The sequence below is a fragment of the Haliaeetus leucocephalus genome, unplaced genomic scaffold (genome assembly GCF_000737465.1).
Source record: "Haliaeetus leucocephalus isolate CR32 unplaced genomic scaffold, Haliaeetus_leucocephalus-4.0 Scaffold462, whole genome shotgun sequence".
NCBI lineage: Eukaryota > Metazoa > Chordata > Aves > Accipitriformes > Accipitridae > Haliaeetus > Haliaeetus leucocephalus.
In genome coordinates this window covers 5,349,017-5,370,477 of record NW_010972898.1, presented here as the reverse complement: position 1 = coordinate 5,370,477, position 21,461 = coordinate 5,349,017, and the positions used below count along the sequence as shown (strand labels likewise).

At 34.2% G+C, this 21,461-nt stretch overlaps 1 protein-coding gene across 1 annotated transcript in view; it reads left to right on the top strand.

Annotated features, from left to right (window-relative positions):
• Positions 1-21,001, top strand: part of KLHL1 (kelch-like family member 1) — a 164,750-nt gene extending 143,749 nt beyond the window's left edge. The window contains exons 8-10 of the mRNA XM_010575247.1: positions 14,430-14,642; positions 19,121-19,292; positions 20,942-21,001. Of these exons, the coding sequence (XP_010573549.1) occupies positions 14,430-14,642; positions 19,121-19,292; positions 20,942-21,001 (445 nt within the window). The remainder of the gene's footprint in view (positions 1-14,429; positions 14,643-19,120; positions 19,293-20,941) is intronic.
• Positions 21,002-21,461: the final 460 nt, after the last annotated feature.

Sequence of the window (21,461 nt, the reverse complement as noted above, 5' to 3'; positions counted from 1 at the left end):
CCCGTTTTTCTCTACTAACTATATAGGAAACCTGAGGACTCTGATATCAGATTTTGACTTCTATGTTTCTGATATTTAAGCGGGGAAGATGAATCCCACTGTAGACAACTGAAAATAAATAAAGGGCAGTCAGTAAAGAATCCCTTGGGAATGGTGGGAGCAATGGAGTAAGGCAAATTTCTGGAATATTATTTTTCTCATACTTTATTGCTACTGAACAGCAAGGAAAAAAGTATGAGAAACAGCTGCAGATGCGGGATGGAATGAGAGAGTAAATGTTGAGGACATGAAGAAGGTAGTTAATACAAGTTAGGATAAAAAGTTTATGGGGAAAAAGAGGACTTATTAAGGCTATTGGGTTTCATGGTAGACTATGCTGTTTCATAATTCAACAATCCAATAAAATTTGCCCACCCCATTTCTTCCAGGAGCAAATCGGTCAGTTTTGATTATACAGTTGGAAAAACACTCAAAAATCCTTTATATTAGGTTGTGCTTATCACACCTAAGATACGGGCTTGAGATAAGTAGGCTGAATTGATTGCTGGTGTTGTCAGACTCTTTCCACTGACTGTAAGAGTCACTGAATATAAAAGTCAAGTCAACAAAGGAGCTTAATTTAGCCCAAACAACAATGTTACAAGACCTATAGGAGATTGTGTACCTTTCTGTAGCAGCAGGAGGAGGCCTGACAGAGTACCCATAATCGCATCATTATGACAATATGCAGATATATATTTTTTAAATTGAATCTCAAATTAATTAAAACTACAGGCTTTAAAAGTGTTAACTAATTTTATGAGTTTGTCGGTTGTGTCCTATTTGCAGCATAACTCTGGATTAAACAGGCTTTATTGGATGCATTCATTATTAATGTTATATTATTTAATTCATGGTATTATATATTCAGATGATCTACTTCTCGTCCATGACATTAGGAGTTAGTTTTATGTTGTGAAATCACCTGCAAACCACTGAAGCTTAATCGTCATTGCTTTCTCTTACTAAGTCACAGTGGCACTGAAATGTTCCAGAATAGATCAAATGGACAAAGCTGCTTTAATAACCCTGTTACTCTAAAAGAATCTGGTTTCAATAGTGTATTAGCCATGCAGAAAACTAGCAGAGACAAGATCTACGCAAATAACCCTGCAAATATAGATCTAAAATTACGAAGAGCTGCAAATGATTATGTATATATATTCCAGGTATCTTTCTTTTGCACTGCTGAGCATGTATTTAATGCTTCTCAGTTAATAAATGTTCAATTTTGCATGACTGACTTAGAACACATTTAAATGAAAAGAGATGTTATCTATGTCTCAGAAAGGTGGAATGGACACCACTGAAAACAGAAAAGCAGTGGTCGCACTGAAGCAAATAACAAATATACTACTGATTTTTATTTTTTTTTAATCTGAATAACCATCTTTAAAAAATATCCCATATGCTGAGAACTGAAACTTGAAAACATATGTAAGGACCAAACCTTTCAACTCTCTGGTGCTATTCTTACTACACTGCTGTTCCACACAACTGACATATGCTGCATTCCTCATCTGAGTGTTTTGCTTTGAACTAGGCAGAAAGTTACGGAATTATTTTTTTTTAAATAAATTCTAAGGATATTAGAAATAGATGTCTCAATGAGAAACAAGATGTTGGCTTTAACATTCAACAAAGGAGGAACTATTTTATTATGGTAGTTCTGAGGAGCCTTTTCCTGGTTATTCCTTATGTTTTTCTTCTGCACTGAATTAAATAAGTAAATAAATAAAATGCAGCAGGGTTAGACTGTCTTTGAAGTGAGAAAGTTAGAAACTATTCTATGTGTATATCTCCCACACTGCTTTGGGCACTTTACATAAAAGGGGTACTGTATGCTAAATATCTCAAATGTGAGCTTCTTAAATACTTGAAAATATATAGTCTCGTCTTTTGTGTTTTAATGCTGGAAACTATTCCATTTGTGATGTCCATACCTCTATGGTCTGCTTCATTGGTTTTCCAGTTAAAGCCATTTTAAGCAGAAAAAAAATGATGCATAGTACCATAAAATTTGATGAAAATTGTATTTCTTTATAAGCTTCTGGTGGAAATAAATAAAAAATAAAACCTTTTAGATTCTGATCTCCTTAGGCTCTGAGACAATTGATTTGTAAGTAGCTTCTTATTAGTTCTTAATGTATTGAACCTTTTTAAGCTTACTTATGTTTTTGAAGCTCACTTGTATAGTCTGTGCAAGTCAATTATGAATTATTTTGCTGCTCAAACAAATGGAAGGCAATACTATCTGAATTTGGCAAAATAGGGCACACAGAAATGAATGTTATTTCACTGAAATACATTTTTAAATTTAAACTGAAAATGGCATATTATATCAAAATCTTTCCTAATACCTGAAAAGGATTGTGTCAGTGTGTGCATCGAAATACAGTCTGGAAAATCTTTTCATTATTGAAGCCCTAAAATCCTGCTGAATTTGTCAGAAATTCAGAAAAATAAATATCTGAAGTACTTTTTTTTTTTTTTTAACTTGATGCCTTTATCAATTTTTAACATACTTTGGTAGCTACTGTAGGACTTGCCATGACTGTAGAGTTTCATGGGATGAAACATTGTCAGTAGTTCCTTCTGATCTGGAAGCAGGATCTTCTTTTCTGCCTTGTTACTGTTAACAACCCGGTTGCACAGACACAAAGAGAAAGAGTGCATGAACTCTCTCACATCAGCAACAGATGTGGGTGTTAAAACATTAAATGTGAAACAGATTTAAACTTTAAAAAAATCAGGAAAGGATGGTGCTTTTTATATGGAGATAACAGGAGAGGTCAGAAGTTGGGATGATTTATTTGAATTGTTCTTTGAGGGCTGACATAAGTGACATATAACTGGTATGCAATATATACTATGTAGGACTAGTATTCTACAGTTTACAGGACATAATGCTGAAGCCATAGTACTCTTCTACAGCATAAGTTAAAAGCACTAGGAAACCAGAAGTACAAAAAAAATTGTATCTTCTCCAGAATTTTTTTAAAATTGTCACTTACTGTTTCAAGATTATGTCTTAATTTCTTCATTTTTAAAATCAAGAAGAAAAAAAAATCTAGTTAACAGTTTCAAACCAATAAATACTAATCTTGTCAGTAACTTAAAATGTAGTTGCCTCCAAGGCTACAGTAGCTATTTATTAGCTTTCTATTAAAAAGTCTTTAATATATGAAGAATGCATTCCCTAAGAACACTGAACCTTTACACTAATTTTCTTCATGTAATTTAATTTCAGAACAAAATTTATTCTAATGGGGAAACTGTAAGTAAAAATAAAATTAAGTTTATACACTTTCCTTTGGACTGTGTACCTAAAAGAGACTCTCTGTATCATACAGATTTATGTTATTCCAAATAATTGTGACACAACCATAACTAGAAAATTTTCTAGATTTTCCTATTATATGGCCATAAAGTTACATTACAGAAAATATTCCTGAGTTTTTACTTGTATGTTGGAAATTATCAGCATTCTTTTTGTGTAACTATAGCTTTCATGGCAGAAAGACTGGCCCTTTACTTGTGTTCTTTTCAACAGATATCAGTAAATCTATGCTACAAAAGGAAAAAATACTCAGCTGTTATTATGATCTGCAGATTGACTTTAAATGGCACAACATCACAGCAGTACATTGAGTTAAGTGTCAAATATAATGACTTTGGCACACACTGGGAAGCAGTTCATTCACGTGGTAACATCTTGTGGAACAAAGGAGAAGGAAGGTCTGCCCTTTATTGATTGCCACATCCTCAAAGATGTGCTTTAGTGAACTTGATATTTCTACCTGCTGCTGTTGTTTTTATCAAATATCACACACCATTATTGATCTATGATAGATGATAAAAAGCAAGGAATTGTCTAACCTTAACATTTAAAAATAGAACTATTTTAAGTGCCCTTTCAAATCATCTTTTACTTTTATTTGAGAAAAAAAAAGTTTTATAAGTATTTGTTTTTTTCGAAGAAAAGTAAAAGAGCAGTGAAAAATGCTGCAGGAAAAATATTATTCCCCATCAATATCTATCTGACTTGTATCTGATTCTTTCAACAAAGCAGTAGCAATGGATTTTTTGTTATTATCATTAGTATTAGGATTTCTATTACATCTGTGGTTTTGCATTGTACAATGAGGGAAGGAGAAAGGAGATGCTGTGAACTGGGAGTTACTCTGGCATTGTTATGGTGCGTTAGCCTTGGCTAACAGTCAAATGCACACCCAGATGCTCACTCACTCTCCTTCATTAGACAGGGGAAGAAAATAGGCTGAGAAAGCTCATGGGTTGAGACAAAGACAGCAAGATCACTTACCAGTTACTGTCATGGGCAAAACAGACTTGACTTGGGGAAAATGAATGTAATTTATTGCTAATAAAAAGAGATTCTGGGTTGTTAGAAACAAAGACAAATTTTAAAAACCACCTTTCTTCACCCCTTTCACAGGCTTATCCTCTGTCTTTCATTCCCGATTCCTCTACCCCCACCCGAGTGGTGCAGGAGGATGGGGAATGGGGGTTGCAGTCAGTCCATAACTGCTCCTCTCTGCTGCTCCTTCCTCCTCATGCATTTCCCTTCTCCATCACGGGCTCTCCACAGGCAGCCGTCCTTCGGGAAATAGCCTGCTGCTCCAGTGTGGTGGTGGTGTGGATATCTGCTTCAATGCCATGGAGCACCTCCTCCTCCTTCTCTGACTTTGGTGTTGCCTCTACTGTTTCTCACTCTCTTTTTTTCCCTCCTCACTCTCTCTCTGCACCATTTTCTGCCCTTTCTGAAACCTGTTTTCCCCGGGGCACCCCGGCCTTGTCTGTGGGGCTGAGGGGTGCCCTGGGGTGGGCGGGTTGGAGCCGGCTGGAACCGGCTGGAACTGGCTGAGTCCAGCACGGGGCAGCCCCTGCCGCTCCTCACAGGGGCCACCCCGCAGCCCCCCTGCCACCAGCGCCTGGGCACTTACAAACAGTACAATGGCAACATTGATTTTTGCACACTTAATCGTGAAATAATTGCCACATACTGGACATTTTTGTGCTGAGTTAGGAGATCAGGTTGCCTATCAAAATGTTGTCTAAATGGAGTTTGGAGAAGACAGGATTATTAGAAGACAGTAAGGAAGCCATTTAAACTGGGCAAAGGTGAAAGATGAAGAATGGGGATAGGCTTCAAGTACCCAAGCCACAGATCTGTCTTGGGGCAAATGACCAGCTCTGGCCAGGGTTCACCGTTTTTTTTATAGCAGTTTTGAAAAAAGCTAAGTTGAACATTTTTAAAACATTTGAGCTTTCAGGAGGTTGGTGCCATAGCTCTATCTGTGGTTCTTGTTTCATAAGTTTGGTACCAAAGGAAGTAACCAAATGCTCAAACACTCTTGAGGACAAGAGTCACAATTTATAATCTCAAGAAAGACATCTGAATTATGACTGGTGATTATTTTAAGCAGAAAAATGCAATACAAATACTAAGAGCAAGACGCTTAAACTGACTCAAAGGTATTTTCTTTTATTGGAACAAAACTCTAAACATAGATCCTCTTAATCCAATCCATCATCTTTATCATTGGACTCGTTTGGAAAGCTTCATCTTTCTCCATCAATCATGTTTCCTTCCTTTTCCTGTTTATCTTAGTTACTGATATTTAAATGTATTCCCTTCTCATATTTCTACTGAAAGACACTCTAACATAAAAATGTGATTTTGTGGTTGTGTCCTTTATGAAATTATTTATTATCAGTAGGCAATGTCAGATTTTGTCTGTTGCTTGACTGTAGCAGATAGGATTTAGAATGGCTTCCACATTCTATTAATTCTACTTAAGCATTCATAGAAACAGAGCATACCAATTATTTTTTTTTAAAAGAATACATATGTATATGTGTATTTACTATTTTGTTCCCTCACGCGCATGCAAATTCATTTGTTACATTTTCAATTTCATTTGTTAGGTGGAGAGGCTTTAATAACATCTAGCTTTATTTTTTAAAAATTTTTTTTTATTGATTTATATTCAGTTACCTTCATTCGGTTCCACCAGTTTTGCAATAGCTGGATTCATTTAATAATGGATTTCCATAAATTGGATTATTGTCTTGGCAGTACTTTTCCAGCTATTCTCTTTTTCATTTTGAATAGGAAACACAGAGAGCTGGCCAATACAGATGCTAGCATATATGCAGGGGAATGTTTTGTTTTCAGGTCATTTAATGAGACAAAGCTGGAATGAAACTTGTGTTATTTAGATCAATATTGTGCCTGTGGTAAATAGCAGTTGCTTTAGTTTAATATGTCCCTTATGACGATTAGGCATTATTACAAAGTGAACATTAGAAAATTTAGCTTGCTGAACCTTCATTTTCAAGAAAATAACAGAATTCAAACCAAATTAGTGTGAGCACAAGAAGGGTTCTCAAAATTGTCTTGCAGTTAGTCACTCACAGGAATATATTTGCTGTGTACTGACCTCGGAGAGGCATAGGTTAATAATTCCACAAAGTCCTTAATAGGAGTTCAGTGTTTGGCACAGGAGAATTAGCACTGTATTGCATTCATATAACCACCTTCAAAACTTGATTGCATGGCTGATTACAGCCTCCTTCAGGAGTTCTGCTTCTTTGCCTTTCATGCATTATATAATAAACTATCTGTGGCATTTTCTCTTAGCAGAATCATTAAAGCTTATTACTAATTCAGTGCCCTGGTCTGATCTTTTGTACTTTTGCACACAAATTTGTATTTCCTATGTGGGGGTCCCATGCAGCTAAATGAATGTGCAATTCAATTCAATATGCATCATATTCTCTCTTTTTCAAGCAAGATTTAACTTGGTATTTTACATCCAACCTGTAAAATAGCAGTCTCTGCACAGGCTTACTTCTTTTTATGTGGCTAGGCTAGCGTTAAAAAGGGCTAGAACAGATACAAGTTAGGTAAATACATGTGACTCCTAGAAGAGGACAATGAAAAAGCATGAAACTTTACAGTAAAAACAATATTTTTTCCTACAGTCCAAGGCAGGCGCATACACAGCTAGAATGTACTGTTCTTTAGAACCCAAGTGATAGGAAACATGGCAGATGCTAATGACATTGCTGCATTGCAGGGCAGGAACTTGATGAGCCTGTTTTCTCTTGATACACTATGGTCAGGCTCCCAGATGCTTAGGCCACATTTCTATTTTGCATGTTTACTGCACATCTACATCTTTTAGTGTATACACCCCACTATGCACTTCTTTTCATCCATCACCCACACAAACAGGATTTTTGGACTAGCTGACTGTTGACTGGTATACAGCTAGTGTGACTGTTATTTGCTTAAGATCTGCCATTCAGTTTTTGTAATAAGAAACATTTTGTCTTTACTACATAGTTCTTTTTTTCTGTAAATTTTGTAATGAACAACAATTTCTACATAGATAATGAACATAACATACTATGGTATGCATTAATTTGGGCAGGTAAGGGTACTTCAGACCAAGCAGACATGGTGAGTTAACTTAGTCCTAATACCTGACAGAAAAAGGCAATCGGGTCGCTCCATCTAACTTAAGCTTTTAGATGTAACATACATACAAATCTAGACAGCGGGAGGCAGTGTGGACGATGCCTAGAAAGATTCACAGCCAATTTTTTTTAATTGTGCAGCTGCCACAATTAAGCACAGACTTTTAAAAAGCATTCAGCAATCACTGTCTTACCTCTCATGGTCAAAATGGCAAAAGATATTAGCATCCCACATTCTGGATTATTCTGAAAGTCTAGCTTTTAATTATTATCTTTAGTGGGAGATGAAGTATGAGAATCCCAGGCTGTCTTTAAAAGTACTTAGTGCCTATATGCTGGGACCTGAAGGAAGCCCTTGTTCAGTGCAGTCGGAGAAGTCTAGATACTCCCCTGACCACCTGTAGGCATTTACTTGAATTACATACACTCATGTATACACACATGTATTCATATGTGTGTATATACATATGCATACACATACTTTCTTATTTCCACATATGCATAAGTCTGGAAGGATATTTAAACATCTAAATATTACTGAAATTAAAGAAAGCTAAATATCTAATTTGATACTCAGCTAAATATCTTTATGGGCAACGGCCGTTGGAGCAGCTATCAAATACCTACTGAACTCAGCAGAACAGAATACTATGCCATCTTCACTGTTAACTGATGGTTCTATTTTTCTAATTTGAAACTTGATTAGCTTCTTAATAGCTAATATTGGGCTAAAATGAAATGTCTTTTGACTCGGTAGACCAACTTCAGCTGAATCTTTCATTACTGGTTGAATTCATTGAATTGAGAAGGATTTGTTCATTGTGAAGGTCGCAGACTAAATGATCTAAGACTTTTTTTCAAGTCATCCATATAATTGCAATGCACTGATAATTTTCATACTTCAGTAAAAACTAGGGAACTGGCTCAATATTATTAAATAAATGAAGTATTAATATGCTGTAATTGTGATTTTTAAAGATGAAGTAACACTTTAGAATTTCATGCCAAGCTAACAAGATAAGAAAGTATGACTGAAACAATTATATTTCCCATCAGAGTAGTTTTTTTCATGGCTTTTTTGGCTTGAGGGTTTCTTTGCTCTTGTGCCTTATTGGTGATTCAGTTATTCTTTTACTATGCCATTTGAACTAAGAAAAATACTATACTTGGCATACATAATTACAGTCACGTAAAGAGAGAAAATACATTTCATACTGCATGCTTTCTGCCCACAATATTCTCAATGACTACAAACGAATACTTTTAGATCAATATTTTATGAATGACATGCATATTTTGCCTGATACTGAAATACAGCAGTGCTTTTCCTTGTCAAAAAGTTCATGCTTTCACGTGTCTGTTTCCATAACAGGCCACACATTATCTACCCAACTTGAGAGTAGAATGAAATTTGACTTAGGATGATATTAATTACTTACTAGGAATTTTATAGATGTAACTAATTTTATAAAATCCTTTTGCAATGGGAAGAATGACAAACATATTTCAAAGACTAATCCACAAGTTATCAGCCTTAGAATTTTTTCGTAGAAACTTTTAAAATCTTGTCTCTGTTCTTACTATATATTACTCTAAATGTATTTTGACCTATAAATAAATTGATACTTTAATTTAAATCCTGTAGAAGTTATTTTAGGTTCTTTTATGACAGTTTTGACACTGCTGATGTTTTATAAATGTGCTGTTTATTAAGTACTGCTGTTGATTAAACTCTTTTCTCAGAAAGGCAATTATTCTGCCTCCCACTATAGGGAAAAGGGGACACGTTGAAAAATTTCTTCCTTAACTGTAGAGACTACAAAAAGTTGTAGATAATGTTTAATATTTTAGTCAAAATCATGCAATAAATGGAAACTGAAACAGAACAAAATGGAAGAGCTGTATGGTCTAAAATTATTAAATTCACAAAGAAGATGAATATTATAAACACATTAGCTCAGTCTAGGACAAAGTAATCTGCTAATTCAATAACAATTTCTTATTTAATGACAGATTCACTGTATCTTTTTTAATAAATAAGAGAGGAAATAAAAGGCCTTAAGCTCATGCTGTAGTAAATGATTAATTTACAAAGACTATTTTGCCTTAACTATCCTATAGCCTGATACAATCAAGAATATTTTTAACTGGTGGAATCTGCATACTGGTCTTGCAGAGAAAATGTAGCCCATATAACTTTGATTAGAATTAAATTTACTTGAAATAGGTTCTTTCTATTGGGAAACTATACTTTCTAGTGTAGGAAGTAGAACTTTGCAGTAATTATATTATCCATGCAGGGTGTTTTTCTTTCAATATTTTCTATCAGTAGTTACTATTTCTTTAACTGCAGGCACTTACTGTATGACTTTTTTTTTCTTCACTTTTTTTTTTGTCAAACTGTATAAATTTTTAATTTACTCCACTACTGCATTACTGCACCAAATACAAGAAATACCATTCCAAATTTTATCACAGAAATAAGACTTCATTAATGCTTTCCATTCAGAAAATTATCAGGTTTTCAACTTTTGCCAGTGAACTGCTATTCATTGGCATTACCAAGGCAGCATGGATAGATATCTTTCCTCTCCTACAGTCTGATTCCTAGATCAGGTATGGACTGATTGAGCAATACAGAAGTCTGGCACTGATGAAAATTATTACATTCCCCTCAGTTCTACCAGACAGATATCCTTTGTGCCAGAGTCATTCTCTCTTGCTCTTTCAGGCACGCTGAAAGGGCAGAAAAGGGTACAAAGGGGCCTAAGCAAAAGACTGAATATGGTTTTTGATATTCACAGTGAAAGAATTTTGAAAGGCAAAACCTCATTAAGAAATGCAGGAAAGGCATGATTCAACTGTTTTCACAAGCCATACTACCTCACATCAAAGGCAGTCTGGTCTTTTGAGGTTGGCTTGTCAAACTGAATTTAAAAATGGCTTTTTTGATTACTTATCAAAGGTTTGTAATGACAGCACTGAGATAAAAGCTTTTGATCCAGCCAGTCATGATTTCTCCTAATGTCTCCTACTTTGAAACCTCTACTGCATTTTCTAGCCATTTTGTACATACATATATACAAAAATGTTTAGGAATCTCTATCCATCTTAATACAAAACGAAGTGGCCAAACCCTGAAAAGACAGATTTCCAGCTCAGAGGAGACTGAGTTTGGTCTAAATTTGTACCTGCGCACAGTGTCTGAATAAGCTGAACCATTGGGGAATACAAATCTATAACATCTCCACAGGCAAAATTTTCACTGTAATCAGTGGAGATAAAAGTGCTCAGTACTGGATGCTTTCTTTTCCTTGTCGATCTTCCCCTCTAAACAGTGATAATTATAATAGAAATCCCAACAGCTTTGATGGGTTATACAATGAGGTGCAATTCTGTTAATAGAATATTCCCAAGTCAAAACTGAAGATGTGACTATTATGTGATCGTGATTATGATTATTTCTTAAGCTTTCTTTTTAATCGCTCAATGTTGAAAATAAAAATCTTACAAAACTGTAGGTACTCAAAAGCTACTAAGAGATATGAGATCTACAAGAAGTCTACAGACACCAGTAATCTGCGAGAAATAGAAAAAAATGAGCCATGTGTTTGATGCTAGTTGAAGTAGTATGTGACGTAAGGTAAAATTACTAAAATAATATTGTAAATTAACAATGTGAAATTGCTAAATTCAGACTCACTGGATTATCTTTCATCTCTGAATTCTGAAAGTACTTGCATATCAAAATGAAAGTCTACTTGCAAGTACTTTCAACAAATCATCCAGAGCAGAGGTGGTACCTGGTAACTGAAGTAATACAATGGAATAGAGTTAAGAGGCAAAAGAGCAGCCCTTGCAATTGCAGGACTGATACCTGATCTCAGTAATGCCAGGTTTTCAGGCCTTCTTAGAGACATACATTATACTTTTCCTTATAGAAAATTTTACTATAAACTGCTACCAAGAAAGACAAAGCTGCAGAAATGGATTCATTCTAAGTCATCTAATAAAATAGGACCCTGAGCACTAAGAAGGAAGTAGGACTACTAAATATCTTTGAATATAAGTATTTCAAAAATTTCAGTTAGCTGTACAGTATTCTGAACGTTCAGCACTGGTTGCAGAGTTGTTCTGCAGTCATTTAGGGCCTTTGTGACTGTGGATTATGAAATTTGGCTGAAGAGTGGGAGCAATTCCTGACAGGTGTTCAGCAACAACCAGAACTTTAAAACAATTACTCAGTTTCCAACTTTTATTTGTCTGAACTAGACCTTTGTGAAATAAAATTTTATTGTTAGTCTTATGAACTATTCCTTGCTTAGATATAAACACAATCAAAATGTAAAATGATAGTTCCAAAATCTGATTTTGGAAATTATTTTTGTTTTGTTCTGCATAGCACAGAGCGTTTTAACAAAAACTAGGTCATTCCAATCTCTGGATGAAACTTTTATCAGTTACTTATGAACAGCATTTGCTAACTCTTTACCAGCAACTCAGGAATGCCTTTGGCTATATTTTACTACCTGTCTTAATTGATATAGAGGAATGAAAAAGTATGCTTCGCTTTCACTATGGAAATACCAGCTTATAGATTTATTTCAGTTGAAAGACAACGGAATAGATGAGAACTTTTCATGCCAAAAGAAATAAACAAAGTGGCTGGTATATAAATTGGGGGAACACATAATTATTCACACTGAACTCTGCAGAAGTGTTGGTACTTTGCATTTTTTAAAATTCTGTGAGGTGTTTAGGTGTCCAAATATTTACTTAGAAATCTATTTGGAAATCTCAGGCTTGTTAACCATGGCCTTCGTTTTTAGGGATCAATTCACTTATCAACATGTGTCTACTGCCATTTGAATTGCCTCAGGATAGCTTACTTGACCTCCAGCAATCATGCATATTTCTCCTGTGTAGTCTTTGTCCTATCTGCCAGCCTGCAGGGAATGTCACTGTACCCTAAATGTCACAGATAATGTTTGATCACTGTCAAGTGATGAACCAAGTCCCATCTTTGAAAATAAAGATATCATCCATGCAGACACCTATATGTAAATGCTTATATTTATATTTATATTAATGTTAATGTATTTGGATCACACGTTTAAATTTTTTTAGTGCTCTTCCGCAGTTCTTATTCTCTGCTGAAGAAAAAAGTATGGTTGTGGCTGATGAAATAAATTGTTCTTTAGACTTGTCTGACTACCATGTGCATAACAACAATTTAGACACTGTAGACACTTACATGTAGGTGTCTTAATCTTAAATTGGTTCCCACCTGTATATATCTGATAATCATATTGAAAGGTAAATGTCTTAGGGCTGGATTCACAGAAATAGTTGCAAAAAAGTATATTTGCTTTAACATCTCTCATAGAGGAGTATGGATTCTCCTGGCTACTTCAGTCAGAGCACAAGTATGTCTGTCAGGCAGTACCGAAATGTTCTATGGCTTCAGTGACGTATTTAGTGGTAGTACGGTGCTTCCTTATTCATCAGCATCCATGCCAACAAAACGTAATGGTAAATGCTCATTTAAGTAGCTCTGAATTCATGGAGCACTTAGGACAGTAAAAGCTTCCAAATGAATAATTGCTTCACACAGACAGCTTTTGCATCCTAAGTTGCTCAGTGGTTGGACTTTAAAATAGGCTGTGTTTCTATTAGTTAATCTGCAGGCACTGTAAAAAGGGCAACAGACTGCAAAAGGACTCATATAAGAAAAGAATGCAGCATGGTAATAGTGGGAAAGAAAAATCAGAACTGTTTCCTCCTGGGAACCATTATAAAGGGAGGAAGGAAACAAGTTTCTTGTCTGCAGATAGTTACAAACGCAATATATTTTATGTTGAACCACATTTTTGCTATTTCAAATATAAAATATTTTCAGAAGTTTTTCATGACTTCCCTATAGAACTCAATCCTCATAATATAGTCTGATGAAGAAAATCAAGATACAGTGCCTGGGGGTATCATTTTCTTACTTGCTGAGTAGACATGTTAATGTTAGTGTGAGCAAGACTTTTCTTCAGTATAACCAAGATCCTTGAAACTGAGGTGAGTACTTTTTAAAAACCCATGTTTAAAACATAATGCAGTATTCATTTCTGCAATGCACTGCAATTTTGATCTCTACTATATTCTAAGTGTAAAATTCATTCTGGATGTGAGCATCCCATTGGTAGTTTTGTATCTGGAATAGGCTGAATACTAGATCAAAGACTGACTATGGTTTTCCATATGGTTTGTACTTCAGCATACAAAGCTTGTGCAGTACTACTTTCTTTTTTTTTTTTTTTTCCCCCCAGGAAGGCAGTATTAGAAGCCTATGAATCTATGCAGTATTAAAGAATTACACAAGATAGGATATTAAAATGACAGCAGTTGTCAGACTAATTCCCACTACTTTGATGCATGATAAAAACACAGAAAAAATATAATAAATGGATTGCATATTTCTTGTTTGTCTGGATTACCAGTTATAAGTTAGCGCTTTCACTTCCACCTCACAGGTGATGAGCAGTTAGGCAGCAACCCTGTTTACATGATTTATAAGTCTATATAGACAAATCTGCATGTCATTTATGGCAGTATATGCTGTAATCAAAGAATGAAAATATCCATTACCAAAAAGAAAATATCTTCCTTTCTATTCAGGTGGGCAAAGCACTAAATAGTATGTGAATTTAGTAATAATATTAAAATCATCTATGTTTGCTGACCATATGAAATTCCTATGATTTTGAGAGATTATCTTTTTTTTCTTTTTCCTGTTCACTGATATCAGATAAAAACCCCCAGATGCTCCTTGGTTTTATTTCTACAGTTCTGACGTCTTGTTTTATTAACATTTTTATTTGTGTGTATTTTCTTAGGTTATATTCAGTTGGAGGTCGGGATGGAAGTTCATGTTTGAGTTCAATGGAATATTATGATCCTCACACAAATAAATGGAATATGTGTGCTCCTATGTGTAAGAGAAGAGGAGGTGTAGGAGTGGCTACGTGTGATGGCTTTCTTTATGCAGTTGGAGGGCATGATGCTCCTGCTTCTAACCATTGTTCCCGACTGCTGGACTATGTAGAAAGGTATCCAATTATACATGCATTTTTTGAATACAAAATAATGTCCAGTAGCATCATTTTCTTACCTAGGTGACGGTAAAATTAAACAGATGGTTTTACCCCAAGAAATGCTAAATTATTATTTACTTGAAAAAGTCCATAGAGGTTTGTAGAAGACAATTTCTTTGAAGGTTATTTTCTTTCCCTTTTAATCACAGTACTATTGTATGTTATCATGGACACAAAAATCCATTATTTTCACATCTCATTTAAGAAATCTTTGTTTTTAAGGCACGATATTACACATTGCAGAGTCATAAATTGAACTTTGCAGAGATAAAAATTCAGCTTTGAAATAATTTTATAACACCAAATTGTGTTTAGAAGTATTTTGTAACTCTAAAAACATAGCTAAGCAAAGAAATATAGAACTGCTTAAGAGATGGATATTTACAGTACATGACATGGCTTCCTTTAGCAGCACTGTCAATTCCTGTTGTGTTGATATAAGCCTTATACACTGTATTTACCATACCCTAATTTTTGCAGGTGGATATTTTGCAAATTCAAGAATATCTAGTAGGGCAGTAGGGCACAGTTGGAGTGGTTATAGCATTCAATTTGAAGGTACTCTTCAAATGTTTCATGAAGGTCTGACTTTTTTCTGCTTCTGTATGCTTTAAAATAGAATAAGGAAAATACACTCTCCAAATATGTACATGTTGCAAAGGTTAAATTGGATACGTTTGAGTAGTTGGTTTATCTTGACATGCAAATAAAGATAGGCACTGGGAGAGATTTATCTATTTATTTATATTTTGAAGGGGTTAAACTTTAATTAAATGTCAGGTATTGCTTCTGCTGTATCTGGCTTGGCATTTACCAGTTACCCAATATGTAATCCAAAAATTATAAGTTAAAACTTACTCCTTATGTTATCCATATGATTTTGCTCAGTCTTAGACCCATTCCCATCTCTACTGTATGTAAGCAAAGATCACAGACTGGCAAATACTTTACTTCTCATTTCCAACAGATGGAAAGTTCATCAGAGAAATCCCATGATGCCTGTACTTACAGGGCCTATCTTTGTGGGGTTCTGTTTATAAGGAACAATAACCAGAATTTTCAATGAAATAACTTTATATTAAGACTACTAGTGACAACATTAATAAGTATGAAATCTCTCCAACTACTTCTGCTTATTGGTACTTGTAAGGGAGCTTTTCTTTAATTTTTTCCGTCTCTGAGAAGAAAACCCTTCTGGTGTTGAAGACAAACCACATCCCATCACATTTGTCTTTCTCAGGGGGGACTGTAACAGCAAACTAAACCACATATCCTTAAGCTATTTTATGTACTGGTATATGAATGACATTATACAGAGTTCCTTGTCTAGGTATTTTTGCACTGATAGCAAAAAATTTGGATATTGTACTTCATGGGCAGTTAGCTTCCAGGCTAAAAGTTGGGACTAACAAATCAGAACATGTAATGCTATTAGCTTGCATAGAGTGGATGTGAATTAAGCAGTGGACTCCACTAAAACATGAAAAATCTCTCATGGTCGTCCCAGTGATTGATAACTTTATATAAAGTGGCTAGGGTGTGATTTAATGTGTCTATTTTTACATTCAAAAATAATACATCATCTTCAAAAAATAAAAACATCTCAATAACTTAGGAAACCGAAGACTAATAAGTGATAATGAGGTCTATTATAGTAAGCTATTTTACATCTCTCTGAAAGTTTTACTTTCTGTAAATATCTAGGGCATCTTTTTTAGCTAAGTCTCTTTCCTTCTTCAGGAATGACTCTCTGCTTCAGTCATTTTGTCATTCTGCTACAGCCTGATAGGATGTCCTTTATTCAAATGCCAGTTTGCTCCTGGAAGACTGTCAAACCAGACATAATGTTTTAAAATTTATTTTTAAGATTATGTAAATCTAGTGAGAGCAGATATGTGTTTTCTAAGTGCTACTGCTAAAATCCTGCTCAACAGTAATTAGGACTCCCAGTGTGAACTCTTCTAAGGTTGATGCAATTGTGAAGGATTTCCTATGGATTCAAGCATTCTAAAATAAAATAATAGTTATGTTTGTCTGCTCTTCACAAGCTGGGAAAGTACAACGTTGTATTCCTTTTTAAATGTAAAATAACTAGATCCTTTTTTAAGAATTATAAGATTTTGGAGATATTTTGGCAGATTTTATAAAGTAGCTTTCTTTTCCAAATCTTACTCAAAACTTGAGAGCTATTAAAACCATAAGCAAGTGATCTATACTTTTTCCCCTTCATCTCACCTTGATTTCAAATTGATTTCTTTCTACATTCAGGAACTTTTATCATAACCCTTCTGACCATAGGGCATACCTAGTTATTATAAAGATGAAATGTACAGTTGTTTTTAACAGAAGAAGGGATATAAGAAATCTCAGATATTTTCCTGGCAATTACAAAAAACAAGTTCTTGTGCAGTTCTATTTTGTTGACAGAATTGAGTTATAAGAATTCTGTTTAGCCTTGCATATCTGTTTATTACAAAAGGAATAAAGTCCAAAGATGTCAAATGTATTTAGTTTCCCCTGCTTTTGCACCTCCTCACCTTGGCCCTTGTAATTCAAGAGTAGTGTATCAAAGAGTCTATTAAAATTTATTGCCTTTAGGCAGGTGAAAATACAATGCACGCTGGTGCATTTCAGTGGCTGGGAAACTTTCAGCTAGAGGCATATGATGCTGTTGAAAAAGTCATACAGTCTTTGAAAAAATCCATTCAAAATTAATTTTTGGGGGGGGCTTGTTACATGAGCATTTCCCTTCCACATATTCAAGCATTGTTTTAAAGTATTTTACTCTCAAGTTTTAAAAAAAAATTATCTCTTATCTAGATATTTAACTCAAAACTTTTAAGGAAAGATAGCAAAATGAAAGAATGTGAATAAATAAAATAAAGAAATTTTTTTAAAAAAGTAAAATGAACAACACAATCAATTTAATGGTATTTTAAACATAAAAAGTTGAACACAAAATTTTCACATATTATTTTCTAGAGAACTCCCCATAAAACCAGAAGGATTAGCAGCCAAGAGATGAATAGAACTTTTTTCCAAAAATGTATTTAGCTGTCAAGAACAATTTAATCAAGGTTAAAGATAATTCTGTTATTGTCCAATTTGAAGGTCATATTTCTGAACCAAAGGACACTTGCAAGGAAAGTACTGTAACATTGTTGCATTATTTATATTTAAAAAAAATTAAAATTTTCCATTATTCAAATATAATGTGGGACTTCAAACGGTATTCCTACTAGTTGTTTATTGAGAATATGAATGAAGCATATGAAGCATATGTATATACAACTTCCTGTAGGATTATCAACTTCTAGTTAATAAAGTTTAGACTAGAGGAAAATGTGTTGAAAGAATTTGACTCCCCTTCAAAAAAATAAACTTAATACTGTTTCTTAAAGGTGTAGGAGAAAGTGGTTTGATGCCATTTTGAATGCCATGAATTTTATATAACAATATAGTAGTTAGAGGACTTGTAAATAAATAAGATTTTTAGCCATTGTAGAGATCCTTTATAATTATTTTAGAGAAATTATCATGCCCGAAGTGTGATCTGCCTTACACTTAAGCAAATTACTAAGGTCAGTCAAAGGATTTGTATCCTTAAACTGTTTATTTTCTCGAGTTATTATAAGTGATTCTAATACATAGTAGAGATGCTTAAGGACAGATGAAATTCTTTGTATCTTACTGTGATAGAGTATTCTATTTTAGTAATATTTGTCATCTAAAAATGAGGTATCTATCTAGTTTAACCTAGTATTCCAGATATCCTTAGTAATAAACTAAGAGGCACTGTCAAAAGGTGATTCATTTCTGTTTTACAGATGTCTAAAATAGACACAATGGAATGGCTTCTGAAATTAACTAATTTTTACATTGTTATTCAATATCTAAATTAATGGCCTAGGCTAAGTGTTTAATTTTTAAATGACTTTCATTATACAAAAGGAATTTTGCCCTCAGTTTTAAAAATTCTATGGTGATTATGTCTTAAAAATTGTACTACTCTCTTCACTTGAGCAAATATCAGGAGCAGAATCTAACTCTAATGCAGTTAAGCATATCCCCTGAATTCAAAGGGAGGTTTTCTGGCTGTGAACATTGCCTAGTATAATTTTAGAAATTAAAATATGGGGTAATATAATTTTAGAAAGAATATTTTAATATGCTACAAGAAATATCCTATTTAAAATATATACATAAAAATGTATATACATCCAGCTATTGCCCTTATATCCTTCTCAAATCTCTTTTTATGACACCTTACCTCACAAATACCTTAGTTTATTCCAAAAGGTTGGCTGAGCAAAAGATGCTAAAGGATTTTATTTTTTTTCTCCCAGAAAAAAAGGGCTATATTCAAATGAAGATAAGCATGAATTCTCACTTATCTTCACCCGGGACTTTCAGTTTCCTTTCTCTTTCCTCAGGTATGATCCAAAGACTGATACATGGACAATGGTGGCTCCACTGAGTATGCCTCGAGATGCTGTTGGTGTCTGTCTCCTTGGTGACAAATTATATGCAGTAGGGGGCTATGATGGTCAAACATATTTGAACACTATGGAAGCATATGACCCTCAAACTAATGAATGGACGCAGGTAATCATAAATAAAGTCTTTATTTTTTTTCATCTGTAACATATTTCAATAGTTGTACATAAAACCATTACTTTTCTGAAAAAAGTATAGTATCTGAGGTTGCCATAGCTGTAAATCTAGTCATAGTATTTTTTCAAGTATTATGTAAGGAGTTTCCTCTGAGGACAGAAGAGAGAATTAGATCCTAACCAGAAAAAGACAGAATAAACAGTCATTAGAAGTATTATCTTGCTACCTTTCAGGCAAAATTCTTGTTCTGATCAATTTCTATAGCAAATTAATTTTTTTCATCTTTCTTCATGCAGAAGAAATGTCATTAAAAGTACCACAATGGATCTGTAATTTTAATTTGTAACCAGCATGTCCTGAAGAGCCTTCATATGAAATTTGTTTACTTTGTGTAGAGAGCCAAGTTTTTATTTCATTCTTCAATTCAATTTTCTTATGTTTGATGGATATTTCGAAATGTTGAACTGTATCTATGTTTCTAATGTTGAACCATATCAGAATTAATAGGTATAATAGAAATAGTGGTATAATTCAAAAAGCTGAGGACTAGTGATTTGGTTGTAGAAGGAATGTATTTTATTATGTCACAGTAGTGCTTGGGAAGATTTGGATTTACAGCAAAGACTTAAAAAGAAACAAAAGATTATTTCAACACTTTCTGTCATTAATTCTGTTTTAAGACTTTCTGAAAAAGTAATTTGTTCCACCAGTGTAGATATTTACATCTGAATTAGTCACCCTAAGTTCCCTTTAAAGTTAGTGAAGAAAAGTACGTACTTCGAAAGCATGATCTTATCCTAAAATAAGCATTTAAAATAGGCCAGATGTCTTATACTCAAAAATGCCTATTTCTTTTTATGATTGTAAAGAGGGGCTTCTGTTGTCAAGCTTAAAGGTAGACATACGTGGTATAAAGTTAATGCAGAAGCCCATCTTTTTAATCTACTATTCATTAAATGACAAGAGAGCATTTTTATGACATTCTGTAGGAAATAAAAAAATCAAATTGGAAAGATTCTTTTCTCAAATCCACCAGTCCACATAAAAAACCATAAATAACCATATTTGGACAGATCGGAAACATGTAACACCTCTGCTTTGATATGTACAGTACCATTAATTACAGTGTATTACCATTACTATTATTATTACATACCAGCTGACTCTACTGTTTTAGTTTCAGCAAGATCCAGTCTCCTAAAGTTATTAAACCTTGTGTTGTCTTGAATACTGTCTAAAGCTGCCAAACTTATTCCAAAGGACACTTGAACCTGTTTAGGAATACTGGAACCATACAATTTTGGTATTTGGTAGCCTTGACCTTGTCTCAGGGACTGAAGTGGAAGCATCAGCTACAGTCTACAGATTATAGAAGCTCCTTGCATATCAACAGTTCACAAAATTGATGACAGCTTGAAAATCACTTCTTTTTTTCTGTTCTTTCACTATCAAGTGAAAGATGTCAGATGTGAGTAAGTAACTTCAAAACTACGATACTAAGATATTCTGAGTTGTATTTATTTTTAATGTCTTATACTCCCATTAGTTTTGACCATTTTGGAATAATGTTGACACAGCACTTTGGCAATCTCTTGCATGGCTTGTTCCTGTTCAGTTAATTTGTTTCTTTTTTTCTGCAGATGGCTTCCCTAAATATTGGAAGAGCTGGTGCCTGTGTTGTAGTCATCAAACAACCATGACTTTGTCAGCACTGCTTAGGATTTTACTGACTGTGAAATTATTATTTTTCTATCAGACAACGAAAATAATAACTACATGAGAACAAGGATTTACACAGTGAATACTCTGTTGATCACAGACCTGAAGAAGTTTGGAAGTGGGAAAGATTAAGTATTTATGCCCTGTAAAATCATAAAAACTGTTCACAGACAGTGAACAAGAAAAAAAATCAGGCTGTTGTAGGCGTAAAAGTCTGAACGTGGAGTAGTAATTTCGGGTACTGTTCTCATGAATGTGTCCTGGAGAACTGGATAATCAAGGGACAGCTGTACACAAGGAGCAGGAGGGAATACGAGAAGAGTTTTCATGGCCACAAGAGTTTTAACTGCAGAAACATTAAAGTACATTTAATCACTTTTAAACTGTGTTTTTTGAAAGAGAAAAGTAGATAGTAATGTCAGATTTTTCTCTTCAGGTCTT